The 13,824-nt window shown below is 46.0% G+C and overlaps 1 protein-coding gene across 1 annotated transcript in view; it reads right to left on the bottom strand.

The window, feature by feature from the left end:
* Positions 1-13,824, bottom strand: part of LOC140515696 (vascular endothelial growth factor receptor kdr-like) — a 193,888-nt gene that overhangs the window by 85,071 nt on the left and 94,993 nt on the right. The window contains exons 5-9 of the mRNA XM_072626531.1: positions 11,484-11,643; positions 9,857-9,993; positions 8,477-8,654; positions 6,593-6,710; positions 5,823-5,995 (exon numbers count right to left, since the gene is read on the bottom strand). Of these exons, the coding sequence (XP_072482632.1) occupies positions 5,823-5,995; positions 6,593-6,710; positions 8,477-8,654; positions 9,857-9,993; positions 11,484-11,643 (766 nt within the window). The remainder of the gene's footprint in view (positions 1-5,822; positions 5,996-6,592; positions 6,711-8,476; positions 8,655-9,856; positions 9,994-11,483; positions 11,644-13,824) is intronic.

Genomic DNA, 13,824 nt, shown 5'->3' with positions numbered 1-13,824 from the left:
TGTAATTTTTTCCCCATCCAAGTTCGTAGACTTGAAATGAAATCGATTTGTGCACACCTTGGAGTCCATGGACCCAGATTAAGAAGCCCTGGTGTAATATTGCTTCCCTAGATTAAAGGAAAGCTTTTGCTAGAATCTCTCAAGCTATTCTTGTGGAAATGATGAAGGAATGTGGGCTCAACCACAGCACAGTTTAGTGGATTCAAATCTGGCTGGCTCAATGGCTATGACCAAGGAATAATCAATCAATAATCAATGATAATATGTGATCAACTTGGAGGAAAGTCTCTAATGGGGAAACTAGACAAATTCAGGCTTGATGCAACTTAAAAGTAAGAAAAATATTCTTAATTATTAGGGTTATACAAATGCAGAATAGCCTGCTGTTGGAGGTAATGGATCCCCCTCACTGAAGGTCCCCAAGTAAAGACTGGATATTTAATAGCCCTTTTGTAGGGATTGTTAATGAAGGGATGTCTGCAAGGTCATTTCCACTGCAGACATTCTGTGGGGCTGTCTGGCTGTAGAAAGACTCCCCCAGATTCAGATGGAACTCCAAGTGGACTCAGAATCAAGAAGACCTGGGTTCAAATCCTACCTCGGACACTTACTGTGCGACTCTGGGCAAATCATTTCAGTGCTTTGTGCCTCAGTTTCCTTCTCTGTAAAATGATGGGGCTTAAACTAGGTCTATGAGGTCCCATCTAGCTCTTGACCTAGAGTGCTAGGATCAGATAAATAAATATTTATTTAATTTTGATGACCGAATGAATGGTTCTGTGAGTAGAGATTGGTGAGGGGTGGTGTGGGGAAGAATGCCATCATCTATCAAGAGACAATATTTGCTGAACCCTGGAACTGTGTGTTACAGGGGGATATGTAGTAGGTAGTCAATGTCCTTAATCATTTTTTGATGAATTGAATTGAAAGTATAAAATAGGCAAGGTATGGTCAGACCACAGTTGTTTTGAAAAGGATCTGGGGGTTTCAATGAGTCAGCAGAGCGATATGGCAGCCAAGTTATAATAATAATATTTATATAGTGTTCACTATGTGCCAAGTACTGTGCTAAGAACTTTATAATTGTCTCATTTGATCCTTATGACAATCCTGGGAGAGAGGGGCTATTACTTATCCTCTTGCTACAGATGGGGAAATTGAGGCAGACAGAGGTGAAGTGACTTGCCTCACACAACTAATAAGTGTCTGAGAACAGATTTGAACTCAAGTCTTTATTCACTGCATCTTCAAGTTGCCTTCTCCCTCTCCCCTTCCCCTATTCAGAAAGTGAATTTGCCCTTGGACTGCATTTAAGAGGGGCATTACTTCTAGAAACAAGGAGATAATGATCCTGCTCTACTCTGACCCAGTCAGCCCCGATCTGGACAATCTGGGTTCCATTCTGGGCACCGGGGCTTGAGAAGGATATTGCTAAGCTATGGAGTGTCCAGAGTAGTAAGGACAGGGAAAGGCCTTCGTCCTAGTTCTATGAGGAATGAAGGAACTGGGTATGTTGAGCCTGGAGCAGAGAAGACTCAGAGGGAAAATGAGTTATGTATTCAAGTATTTGAAGGGCTATCACATGGAATAAGGATCAGACTTTTTCTACTTGACCCCAAAAAGCCTAAGCAGTAGTGTTTGGGGAGGTTGGGGCGGGGAGGTACAAAGGGACAAGCTTGGGCTGGAGGTCAGGGAGAACTTCCTGTCCAAGAGCACAAGGGTCTGCTCTGACAGGCGGTGGGCTCTCCCTACTTGGGGGCTGGCTGCTTGTCAGCTCTGCTATAGTGGGGATTTCTTTCGGGCATGGGCAGCCTAATAGGCCACTGTGCCTGCTCCCAACCCTCTGATTCAGGGATTTGGGGAGAGTAAGCTGACTGCTGCTGACTTTTTCTCTCCAAAGTCATTGGTGGTGGAGGGGCTGGGTGGGGGTGGGGAAAGGGGGAGGGGAACCAAGTCAGAAAAAAGGAGTAACAGGAAGAACCCAAGAGGCATAGTTGAGATTTTTGGCACTATCCCTCCTCCCTACACACACCCCTCACTCCCCCTGACCCCTTGTCTTCTCTGCTTCCTTCCAAGGTGATGGAAATAGCTGCCATGATTTTCTCATTATGCCGGGCTCTCCCGAGACCCCTGAGGTCTGCCTGTAAGGTCAGCGCCCGGGCTTCGGTGGCACATGGAGCCTGTGCCGTTGTCATAGGACAAAGCTGCTTGCCAGGCCCCACCTCCCAGCTGGCCTCCATGTGACACCAGAGTAGGGGGTCTGTACCTCCCCATTCTGGCAGAGGGATGGACTCTACAGGAATGGCCCAGGAAACTGGGCCTCCCAAATCCCCAGCCCACCCCCCAAATCCCCAAACCTCCCCATGACCCAGAGCAAATGCTGGCCCTAATTAAGTGCAAGCTATGGAGAGCCTGAGGAGGAGTGGATTGTCAGGGTGAAGGCCAAACAACTCGCTGGAGATGGGACTGGACAGGGCAGGGAGGGGCAGTGAAACAGGGGTTGGGTTTGATGATTCCACTTTGGCTCCCCCAGGAAGACAAGTGTGCGCTGGCACGCTGCTCTGGCCTAGATGGTGGAAAACAATTTCCCGTCCACATTTTGGCTGGGGAGCCACTTCCAGAAGGAGAGGGGGTGGGATATTTTTCCCCTCCTCTAAAATATTCTGGGAATGGCTTCCCCCTCATCTCTTTAACTTTGATGGGGGTGGGGAGGATTAGGAGAAGAATTACATGATGCTGATGGTGGGGGGAACTGACTCGTGAGCTATTTCTATAGACAGCCAACATACTTACTATTAATATCATCCAGTCAAGCTCATCCTACCATACACCGCTGCTATTATTAACCTAGGAGGATTCTATCCCAACAATCACATTATTATTGGCCTAGAATTATTAGTATCAACATTATTGCCATTCTACAGATGTGGAAACTGAGGCATCGAGATGAAAGGAAGTCAGGTTTAAAGGGAAGAACATTAGATCTGAGATTTTGGGGGTCACTTGGCCATAGATTCAGAGCCAGTTGGGAAAACTGAGGCCCAGAAAAGGGAAGGAACTTGTTCAGGGTCACATAGGAAATAAGCAGGCAAAGTGCAAATCAAACCCCAGGTCCCCTGGCTTCAAATCTTGCTCTCATTCCACTATACCACAGGACCAGGACAGCTGGATTCAAATCTTGGTTCTTCTACTTAGCCAGATCTGTAACCATAGACAAGTTGCTTCAGCTGTCTACTCCTCGCCAGCTCCCTTCTGCAGATGGGGGATAAGTCTCTGTTATAAATGAAGCACAGTAGTTGTGTGACCCTGGGCAAGTCATTTAACCCCAACTCCCTTGCAAAAAAATAAATAAATGAAGCAGAGCTGATGAGGAGAGCCCTACTCAACTCAATGAGCAAGTAACTGGGAAAGAGTAAACAGCAGAAATAAAAATAAAATAAGACAGGAGTATGGGACCTGTGGCCTTGAGGCCACATGTGGCCCTCTAGATCCTCAAGTGTGGCCTTTTGACTGAGTCCAAGTTTTATGGACCAACTCCTTTTCTTAAGGAGACTTGTTCTGTGAAGTTGGGATTCAGTCCAAGGGCCACCCTTGAGGACCTAGAGGGGATTTGTTCTGGGAAGTTTGGATTCATTCAAAGAGTTGCACTTGAGGACCTAGAGGACCACAGGTGGCCTCGAAACTGCAGAGATGTAAAGGGACTTGCCTAGGGTCCCATAGCTCTAGCATTTTTAAGTTCTAATTAGCCTGGCTCTATTCCAAGGAAAATCTGGATTTCAGCCTCCCTCTCCTCATGGCCCAGAATCATGCCAGTGACCAGGGCTCCCAAACATTGGGGTCCCCCAGAGGACACCCCAACATTAGGTCAGTTGAGGGGGCACTGTTCCTTCCACAAACTCAGGAAGCAGAGGAGAAATGGGCTGCCACCTGGATGCCTGGGGTGACTGCTTTGGCATACGACACTAAACCACATGGCAGGTATCTCTCCCGCCCCCCCAATGAGAGCTGTTTCCTCATTTGCATTCTGCGGACAAGTTGATGAATTCAAGTTGCTAGGCAACCTGGCTCTTCTCCATGGTAGTCATGTGGCCTTGGGTAGGTCACTCCTATTCTCTGGGAGGAAGTTTCCTCATTGGCAAAATGGAGATAATAATTTGAGATTTTCCTGATGGTGGAAAGGAAGACCTAGAAATGTGTTGCTGACTAGCAGGGTGACCTTGTGTGACAAGTTGGAATTCAACAATATTCACACCAATAATAACAGATACACAACCTGAACCTGTGATTTCATTGGCGTAGATGGAAGAAACTCTCTCTACTGATGCAGGTTAACACCTCTGCAACATAGAACCTTACAGAACTACCCAGGACTGGGTTATCCCACTCAACTAGAAACAGTGGGCCTCAGAAAACCACACCTTAACATTTACCTACATTTTTTCAAAATTACTTATGTTCCATACAGGGTGGAGAACCTGAGAGGCCTCAAGGCCACATGTGGCCCTCTAGGTTCTCAAGTGCAGCCCTCGGACTGCATCCAACTTCACAGAACAAATCCCCTCTAGGTTCTCAAAGGTGGCCCTTGGACTGAATCCCATTTCACAGAACAAATCTCCTTAAGAAAAGAAGTTGGTCCATAAAACTTGGACTCAGTCAAAAGGCCACACTTGAGGATCTAGAGGGCCACATGTGGCCTCAAGGCCACAGGTCCCATACTCCTGTCTTATTTTATTTTTATTTCTGCTATTAACTCCCAATTACATTTTAATCTGGTTTGGGCTGCACTCTAGAGCATGGGGGGGGGGGGTGGTACATACCATGGGGGCCAAGTGCCAAAGCAAGTACTCCATCCATTAAGCTCCAAAGAACTTCCCAGTCCCCAAAGCACCTTCTTTTCAATGCCTTGATGAAGTAGGTAGTACAAATATGACAGCTATCCCCTCCACATTGAAGGGGCAAGGGTTACGGCACCCTTGCAAACTGGAAAATCCACTTAAAATTTTTGTACTTAAGAAGTCTGAATTATTATGATATTAAAAGATAAAAATATATTGATATTATACCATATTATACATAAAGTTTATGCATTTCTGAATTTCTAAGCTTTTTCTGTGTCAGCTGTTGCCTTTTGCGTGTCCTTTGTGGCTTCTGGAAAACTCCAAAATTCCCGCTTAATTTCTCATGCCAACCCATGATATATGGAAATGGGGAAAGTCATGATGTGGAAGCGATAAACCGTATCATCTCCATCTGACAGATGGAGCAACTAAGGCTAATAGGAGTGAAGGAGCTCACACAGTTTGGGGTTGAACCCAAACATGATAGGATGCAATAGTCCAGACAAGCAGTGACTATGTGAATGGATAGGGGCCATATGGGAAAAACCTTGGAAACAGAAATGATAAGATCTGTGGAGAGAGGAGTCAAGGATGACTAGGAGATTAATGGTTCCTTCAATCCTAACAGGGCAAATCATTTCACTCCCTAGGCTTCCTCAGTTTCCTTAGCTGTAAAACAAGGGCATTCAACCAGATGGCCTCTACAGGTCCTTCTAACTCTAGAGTCATGAACATATGAATGAACTACCCAGAAGCCTGGCAGAAGAGTCAGGAGGCTATCTCACTGCTGCTGCCAGACTGGGTCTTCCTCCGAAGCTTCTTGACAGAGAGCTCCCATGAGGCTGTGGGGCAATGACAGGGCTATTTTAGCTCACTTTTCAAGTTAGCCAGTTTCTCCTTTTCTTTGACTTACAGATACAATTAGAGAGCAGAGATGAAAGAGGGGCAAAGTTAGGAAGAAGGCCCCCAAACCTGGCAACTCACCATAAACAAGTAGTTGGATGGTTCGGTTTTCATAGAGGCCCTGCTGGGTGTTGCTGAGGACAATGGTATAATTCCCAGAATGCTTCACTTTCACATCTGTGATGATGAGTCTGTACCTTAATGGGTCAGAATGGTATGTGAGGTTTTCTGAGATCAGCTGGCCATCCTTGTACCTGTCAAGAAGGGCAGAGAATGATCAATTAGGAGGTGGCTCTTTACACTCCCAGTTAACCTGCAACAAGAAAAAGAGATAACAGATCATTTTGAAAGTTTTCCCATTGATAGGAAAGCCTAACACCTCCAGGTGTAAATAATAAAGGACCTTGGAAGAGTCAATGTATTCATTTTTGTGTGGTTGTGCAGCCATTTTTCAGTCACGTCTGACCCTTTGTGACCACATTTGGAGTTTTCTTGGCAAAGACATTAGAGTGGTTTGCCATTTCCTTCTTCCATGTATTTCACAAGGACAGGTTAGCACTGTCTTAGGCACTGGGTACAGAGACACAAATGAAGCAGGCCCTCCTCTCAAGGAGCTCACATCCTATTACAGAGGGGATGACATGAACACAGGTAGTGACACCCAACATATGGGTCACATAAATACAAAGGGATTTCTCTGTCCTAGTTAGGACTGATCCCATCCATTCTTCTTGAAGATCTGAGTGGAGAGGGACTTGGAGAGGAGAGGAGGGGAGGAGAGGGAAGGGGAAAGGGACAGGAGGTGAAGGGGAGGTAGAGGAGAGGAGGGGAGGAGAAGAAAGCCAACTCACCAGGTGACATTGGGCCTAGGGAAAGCATCCACTCTCACAGATAGCTTTTGCATCCCATGGCCAGCAATGGTCTCGTAGACAGTGTTGCGTCTGTAGGTCACGTTGATATATGCTTTCTCTGGAAATTGAATGTGAGCAGAAACATGGCTTAGGAGGACACCCACTACATACACTAGGCCCTTGTGGGCTTTGTGCACTTCAATGAAATAACAATGACAAGACCTTCAACAAGCATTTATTAAGCACTTACTGTATGCCAGGCTGACAAAAATGATCCTATGTATTCAGGGCCAACATATACACAGAAAAATAAATCCTAAACATGTACAATGTCATTATGCATAGGAGGGCACTAGTATCTGGGATTATAAGCATGGCCCTGTAGGGAGGCACTTGAGCTGAACCTTGAGGGATACTAAGATGGGAAGATGAAGAGAAGGAACATTTCAGGCATGGGGCACTGCTTGAGCAAAGTCATGGAGACAGGAAATGAAATATTGTATATACGAATAGCAAGTAAGTCAGTTAGACTAGAATGCAGAGATCATGGAGAGTGCTGGGCCTGGAGTCTGGATCTTTGTGAATTCAAATCCAACCTCAGACACATCCCAGCTGGACAAATCATTTCACCCTGTTTGCCTCAGTTTCCTCATCTGTCAAATGAGCTAGAGAAGGAAATGGCAAACCACTCCGCTATCTTTGCCAGGAAAACCCCAAATGGAGTTATGGAGAGTCAGACACGATTGAAACAACTGAATGACAACAAAATTTACAAAAGGCCTGAAAAGGAACACTGGGGCCTGAAATATCACAGAGAGCAGTTTGTAGGGAAAGGCTCTAGAGCAGCTTGGGGGTGGGGTGGGGATTCTGGGAGAGCCTGGGAGCAGCGGGGCCAATCAGGACGTTGGTGCATTGTCCTGGCTTCCCTGGCCCCCTTCAGGTCTCACTTCCAGATGTACCTTCTCCAGGAAGCCTGGCCCACTCCACCCTCTCTAATCTTTGGGTCTTTCTTCCTGGAGAACTCCAGCTGATTCCATATGCAACTAGCTTGGACATAGTTGTTTGCAAAATGGCTCCCCCATTGAACTTAAGAGCAAGGACTGGCTTTTGTCTCTCTTTGTATCCCCAGGACTTGGCATGCTACCTGGCACACAGCAGGAGCTTAGGAAATGCTAACTGCCTGACTTAGTAGGTGAGAGGCCTGCACTAGAAGGGTCGGCATGTGGAAGGAGAGAAGGGGAAGAACGGGAGACATACCTCATGGAGACCCAATGGACAGGACTTGGCAACTGACCTTGAAAACAACGGCAGTGAAGGGAAAAGAGTGGGACCTAGCAGCTGGGAGTGTAGCCTAATAGTGTCCAACTCAAATAGAGATGGGGCCATTCAGCTGCACACAAGGATCCCTGTATGCTCAGATTGACTTAGAAAACCACATAATAACATTATCAATGATCTTTCCAGTTTGTATGGCACTGGCTGCAATTAGGACTGTTGGAGATCATACCAGGAGGCACATACAGTGTAGAGAGGTAAGAGTAGGCTTTTATTTGTTAAAAGTATCAAAAGAACCAGAGTATTTCTACAATGGAGTAGGTCAGAGGTCAGAGCTTATAAGGACTTTAGAACAGAGAATGTCAGAGCTGGGAGGGGACTTAGAAATGGGGATGTCACAGCTGTGAGGGGACTTAGAAATGGGGATGTCACAGCTGTGAGGGGCCTTAAAATAGGGAATGTCAGGGCTAGCAGGCGCCTTAGAACAGGGGATGTCAGAGCTGGGAGGGAACTTAGAACAATTAATGTCAGACCAGGGAAGGGACTTAGAACAGGGAATGTCAGAGGTAGGAGGCCTGTAAAACACTACATGTAAGAGTTGTGTACTACCTAACACAGTGATGTTGATGCTGGCCTGGAGGCTTGAACCATTGCCTTCCTGACATCGGTAGAGTCCACTGTCCTCCATGGTCACATTCCAGATGGTCAGGTTACTGTAGCTTTTGTACACGGGGGTCCTTTGGTCCAGGTTCCTCTTAACTTCACAGCACCTGGGATTTGCCGTATTCTGTGAGATGGGTGAAAGCACAGTCAAAGCCAAGCAAACCCTTCCAGGTTCCATGAAGTATCTGCTGAGCTCCTCCCATGGACCCAGACCTGAGCTTGCCTTGGGGGAGGGCACAGACATGCCTATGGCTCAAGCCCCACCCTCAGGGATTTCATGGCCATGAAACAACTGGAATCGAATAGGATTCTCTTTGTGAAGGTGGTTAGGGCCCAGAATGGGAGATATACATTAGCTAGGCCAGACCACAAATATGGCTGCTGACCTCGGCTGGAGGTTGGGAATACAGGTTTCCTGATTGACAATAGTCACATGTGACCCATGTGAGTGTCAGAGGTGGGGTTCAAGCCCAGGTCAAGCGTCCTGTTCTAAGACGCTTCCCCTCTAAATTCCATAAACCTATGAATCAGAATTCTGTTTGAGTTAGGGAGGTAGAGGTAGAGGTCACCTCACCAATGGTGCCATTGTGCCCAGGCTCTCATCAAGAAGAAAGGGCTCAAACTTGGGAAAGTAAATGATCAAGAACAAGACCCAAAAGCCATGATCACAGGAAAGTGACTGCTGGTGGGGGTGAATTCTGAGACAGTGCCAAGCTATTCTATCACATAAACTCCTTGGAACAGGAGCCCAGTGGTGGCTAACAGCTAGCCATGGCTGAAACAGAAAGAAACAACCACAATCACTGGTCAGCTGGCAGGGACTTTCGATCATGGAGAACCCTTAGAATTCAGAATGTCAGAGCTGGGAGGAACCTCAGAACACAGAGTGCCACAGCCAGGAGAACAGAGAATATCAGAACTAGAGGCCTTAGAACATAGCCTAGAAAATGCTCAAGCCAAGAGGCTCCTCAGAGTATAGGGTTGGAGTTGGAAGGAACTTCGGACTCTAGACTGTCTAATGCTAGAGCTAGAATCCAGCAGACACATAGACAGCTGGAGCCCGAGGAGGCTTTAGAAGCAGAGCTTCCCAAACATATTTGGCCTACCATCCCCTTTTCAAAAAAAATTACTCAGTGCCCTGCCCCGTGGGGTTAGGTTAAATTAACTCTTATTTTTATTCAATGCCCCCCACAATTGCACCCAAGGTTACTACCACCCTCCTGAATCATTCCAGGGCCCCCAGGGGATGGTATCGTCCACTTTGGGAACCTATGCTCTAGAACATCAGATGGCTGGCAGAGGGGAAGCCTGGACTGGAGGTCTCACCCCTTTCCTCTTGTACTCCCAGTCAAGCTTGATGCGCCCGTTGAATGTGGTCTCAGCAGCACAGATCAGGCTCAGGGTTTCTCCCACAAGCAGTTTTTGGTGATTGACTCTGATGGAGATATTCCCTTTCTTGGTTTCTGGAAGACAGAATAGAGACTCTAATTCTCCTCTGGCTAGGGAAGAAGCCACAAGCCCACTCCACTGGATAGGAAGACGGAGAAAAAAAGAAACTTGGGCAATTCCTCATCCACATCTCATCTCAGATGGAAATGTGGAATGACAGATAGCGCAAAGGTTGAGAAAGAACTTCAGAAGCTGTTTGTAGCCAAGCACATGGCACCACCCCCCACCCCCCAGCCAAGGTTACAAATACACCATTGGGGTGCATGGGGAGAAGATTGTGGGGTGTTACTGCAGGGTTCAATCCCATTCAACAAACATCTATGAAGCACATACTGTGTGTAGAGCCCCAAGATGGCCACTGCGGGAGGAAACACAAAGTAGAGATATGACATATTCTGTGCCCTCAGGAAGCCTAACTTACTAGGTTTAGATCCAAACATGAATAATACACTATACTATATAAAGACATGCATGAGAGATACCAAAAACTATATGTGGTTGGAATAACTGGGAAAATCAGGGTGACCACCCTGTAGGTGGTGGCATCAGAGTTGGACTAAAGGATGAGTATTAATTCTACAGGATGAGTGAGGAGGGCATTGTCTCCCATGGAGGCAGCATGATATGGTGGAGAGGGCAACAAACAAGGGAGATAGGAAGTCCTAGGTGTAAATCCTGCCTCAGATGCTCACTAGCTGCGTGATCCTAGGCAAGTCATTTAACCAAAATGAGCTTCAGTTTCCACATCCGTAAAAGAAGGGGCTTAAGCTTAATGATCTCTAAAGTCCTTTCAGGTTTTAAGACTCGGGGTCACATGAACTTTTGTTACCAAAAAGTCTGACCTTTGATCTTTCCTGAATCTCCCACTAACTCAATAGGGTGTATGGACTGGGAGTTGAGAGGTTGCTAGGAATAAGAGATGAGAGTTACAAGACAAGCAGATTTCATATCTCATAACAGCTAAAAGTTCCAAAATTGAAATCAGTTAACCCAGAAGAGAGTGAGCTCTCCGTCAACAGAGCATTGCAGAGGAGATTCATGCTCAGGTCAGGATTGGATTCTGGGACCTTCTTTTACGGTGTTTTAACAACTTTGTTAGGAAGTTCACTTTTGTATAAAAGCCCAATTCCTCATGTTTCCTCATGGCTAAGTTGCAGGTGGCAGAGAGAGCTCTGGTTCCTGTTTCCTAGGGCACAGGTTTCTCTAAGTTCTCAGAAATTCTACAGTTTCTTTTTCTGGGGTTCTCAGATGCATATGAAATTTAAGGGTAAGTGACTTGTCCAGGGCCATGAAGCGGCTAGTATGATCAGCAGCAGCAGGAGGACTTGAATGGGGGTCATTCCAACTCAGGTACTCTATGTCACACTGTTGCTCTAAAATACCTAGAACCGGCCTGACTACCAATTGCTCCCCTCTAACATAATGTGCACCCTATGATCGAGCCTTAAGGGCACGTGAAGATCTCATTCCAGGTGGTGCTCCATGTGTGCTGAGGCCCACTCACCTAGTTTCTGGGGCAGGTAGAGGGAGATATAGGTCTTCCCATTGACTTCTGTCACACACTGGAGCAGATCACTGAAGAACTGGAAAGATGGGCGGATGACTGTGAAGCCTTTCCGGGGGTTCCAGTCTTTGCTTGTATAGTTGAACTTGCCCAGGTTGAACTGTAGGAAGAGGGAGACAGATGAAAGATCCAGCCTCAGTACTGCACAAACCAGGCTACACAGGATAAGAATGAGCTCTCAAACATGGCAGGAGAGTCAGCACCATGGAGAAGAAAGACTATGGAGGAGGAGCCCCTGGGGGCGAGACCTGCTCTCCAGGGTTTTGGTTCTTCTGATAGGAGTCAGAGCTGGAGAGGACCTTGAAGAGCATCTTAGAGATCACAGTTGCATAAATTTTTGAGCTAGAAGGCACCTTGGAGGTCATCTAGCCCGAAGAGGTCAAACCTGAAGCAGTCACTGCAAAATTCCCAACTGTGACCAGAACCAGATTCAAACAGCATGGGAAAATGGATAGTAAAAGGAATACAAACACAATAGAGAAAGTGTTCATTTGTTGCTTTCGAAGTGAATATGGGCCCCCCCCACACACACACTGGCTCTAATACAATCACTTCAATGAACCAATTAGCAAGCATTCATACAAAGATAAAAGTGAACTAGTCCCTGGCCTTGAGGGACTTCCATTCCAACAGGGTAGACAATATATGTGTGAACATGTTGACACATGCAGAACACATGGAAAACATATAGAACATGTAGTGTGGGCACATATAGAAACATAAGATATATGCAGAACATACAGAAATATAAAGCACATAGAATAGACACACATAGAAATATAGACATATGGAAGAGACACATAGAACACAAGGAAACATGAGGTACATCTAAAATGAACACATATAGAATACACAGAAGCCTAAGACATGTGTGGAATGGACACATATAAAAACCCAAGGCACATATACAATGGGTACATATAGAACACAAAGAAACCCAAGGCACATATGGAATGGACACATATGGAACCTATAGAACTCTAAGGCACGTGTAGAATAAACACTTATAGAACCCATAGAAACCCAAGGCAGGTATAGAATGGACACATATGGAACTCATAGAAGCCTAAGACACATGTAGAATGGACACATATAGAAACCTAAAACATATATAGAATGGACACATAGAACCCATAGAAGCCTAAGACACAGACAGAATGAACACATATAGAACCCATAGAAAACCAAGGCATGTATAGAATGGACACATAGACTCCATAGAAACCTAAGACACATGTAGAATGGACACATATAGAAATCTATAGAGTAGCACAGACATGAGGTGATGAGGAAGGTCACTAGCATCTGGTGGGGGGAGCATGATTCAGGAACAGCCTCATGCAGAAGGTGACGCTGGAACTGAGGCTGGAAGGGAGCTAGGGATTTCAAATAAGGAAGGAGAGCATTCCAGGCATGGGAGCCCAGGGTGGGGAAGAGATTGCCCCAGGTCATATGGGAAGTAAGTGGTGGAGCCAGAATTCCAACCTAGGTCCTTGGGCTCCAAGGACTGTATTCAGTCAGAGGACCAGTCCCTGCTCCTCTCTAGGCCTTAATTTCCTTCTCTGTAAAAGGAGAAGGTTAGACTAGGTTGTCTCTGGGGTCTCTTCTAGCTCCATCTAGACATAGGATCCTCTGTGTGATCTTGGGCAAGTAATTTCCCTTCCCTGTGCCTCAGTTTCCTTCTCTGTAAAATAAGGAGATTGGATTTGATGGCCTCTGACATCCCTATAAGTTCTAGATCTAGGATAGATTCAAGGTCCCAAGTAAAACTCCTTTCCATTAGATTATGCTGATCCCCAACTTCCATGACCTTTGCCATGTCCTCAGTAAAACTCTGATAACACCTACCTTGCCTCCCCCAATAAGACCTTGTGTGGAGATTATTATTATTAATGACATATGTACATAATTTTAAGGTTTGCAAAGCACTTTACATAGGCTATCTCATTTGAAGATGCTGTGTAAAGTTTAATGCCTATCTGTAATCATTTGTTGCTTTTAGGAGACGTTGTTGTTCAGTTATTTTCAGTCATGTTTGTCTCTTTGTGAGCCCTTGGGGGTTTTCTTGGCAAAAATCCTGGAGTGGTTTGCCATTTCCTTCTCCAGCTCATGTGACAGATGAGGAAACTGAGGCAAACAGGGTGAAGGGCCTTGCCCAGGAAATGTCTAAGACCAGGTCTTCCTGACTCCAGGCCCAGAGCTCTATCCACTGCAGTGCCACCTACCTGCCCCATTAGCAGAGAAGACTTCATAAAATGTGACCTCTTCTGCTTCTGCCTTT

The sequence above is a fragment of the Notamacropus eugenii genome, chromosome X, assembly GCF_028372415.1.
Source record: "Notamacropus eugenii isolate mMacEug1 chromosome X, mMacEug1.pri_v2, whole genome shotgun sequence".
In the NCBI taxonomy this organism is placed as follows: domain Eukaryota; kingdom Metazoa; phylum Chordata; class Mammalia; order Diprotodontia; family Macropodidae; genus Notamacropus; species Notamacropus eugenii.
Note: the sequence above shows the minus strand (reverse complement) of the source record. Positions and strands in the feature narration are given on the sequence as shown.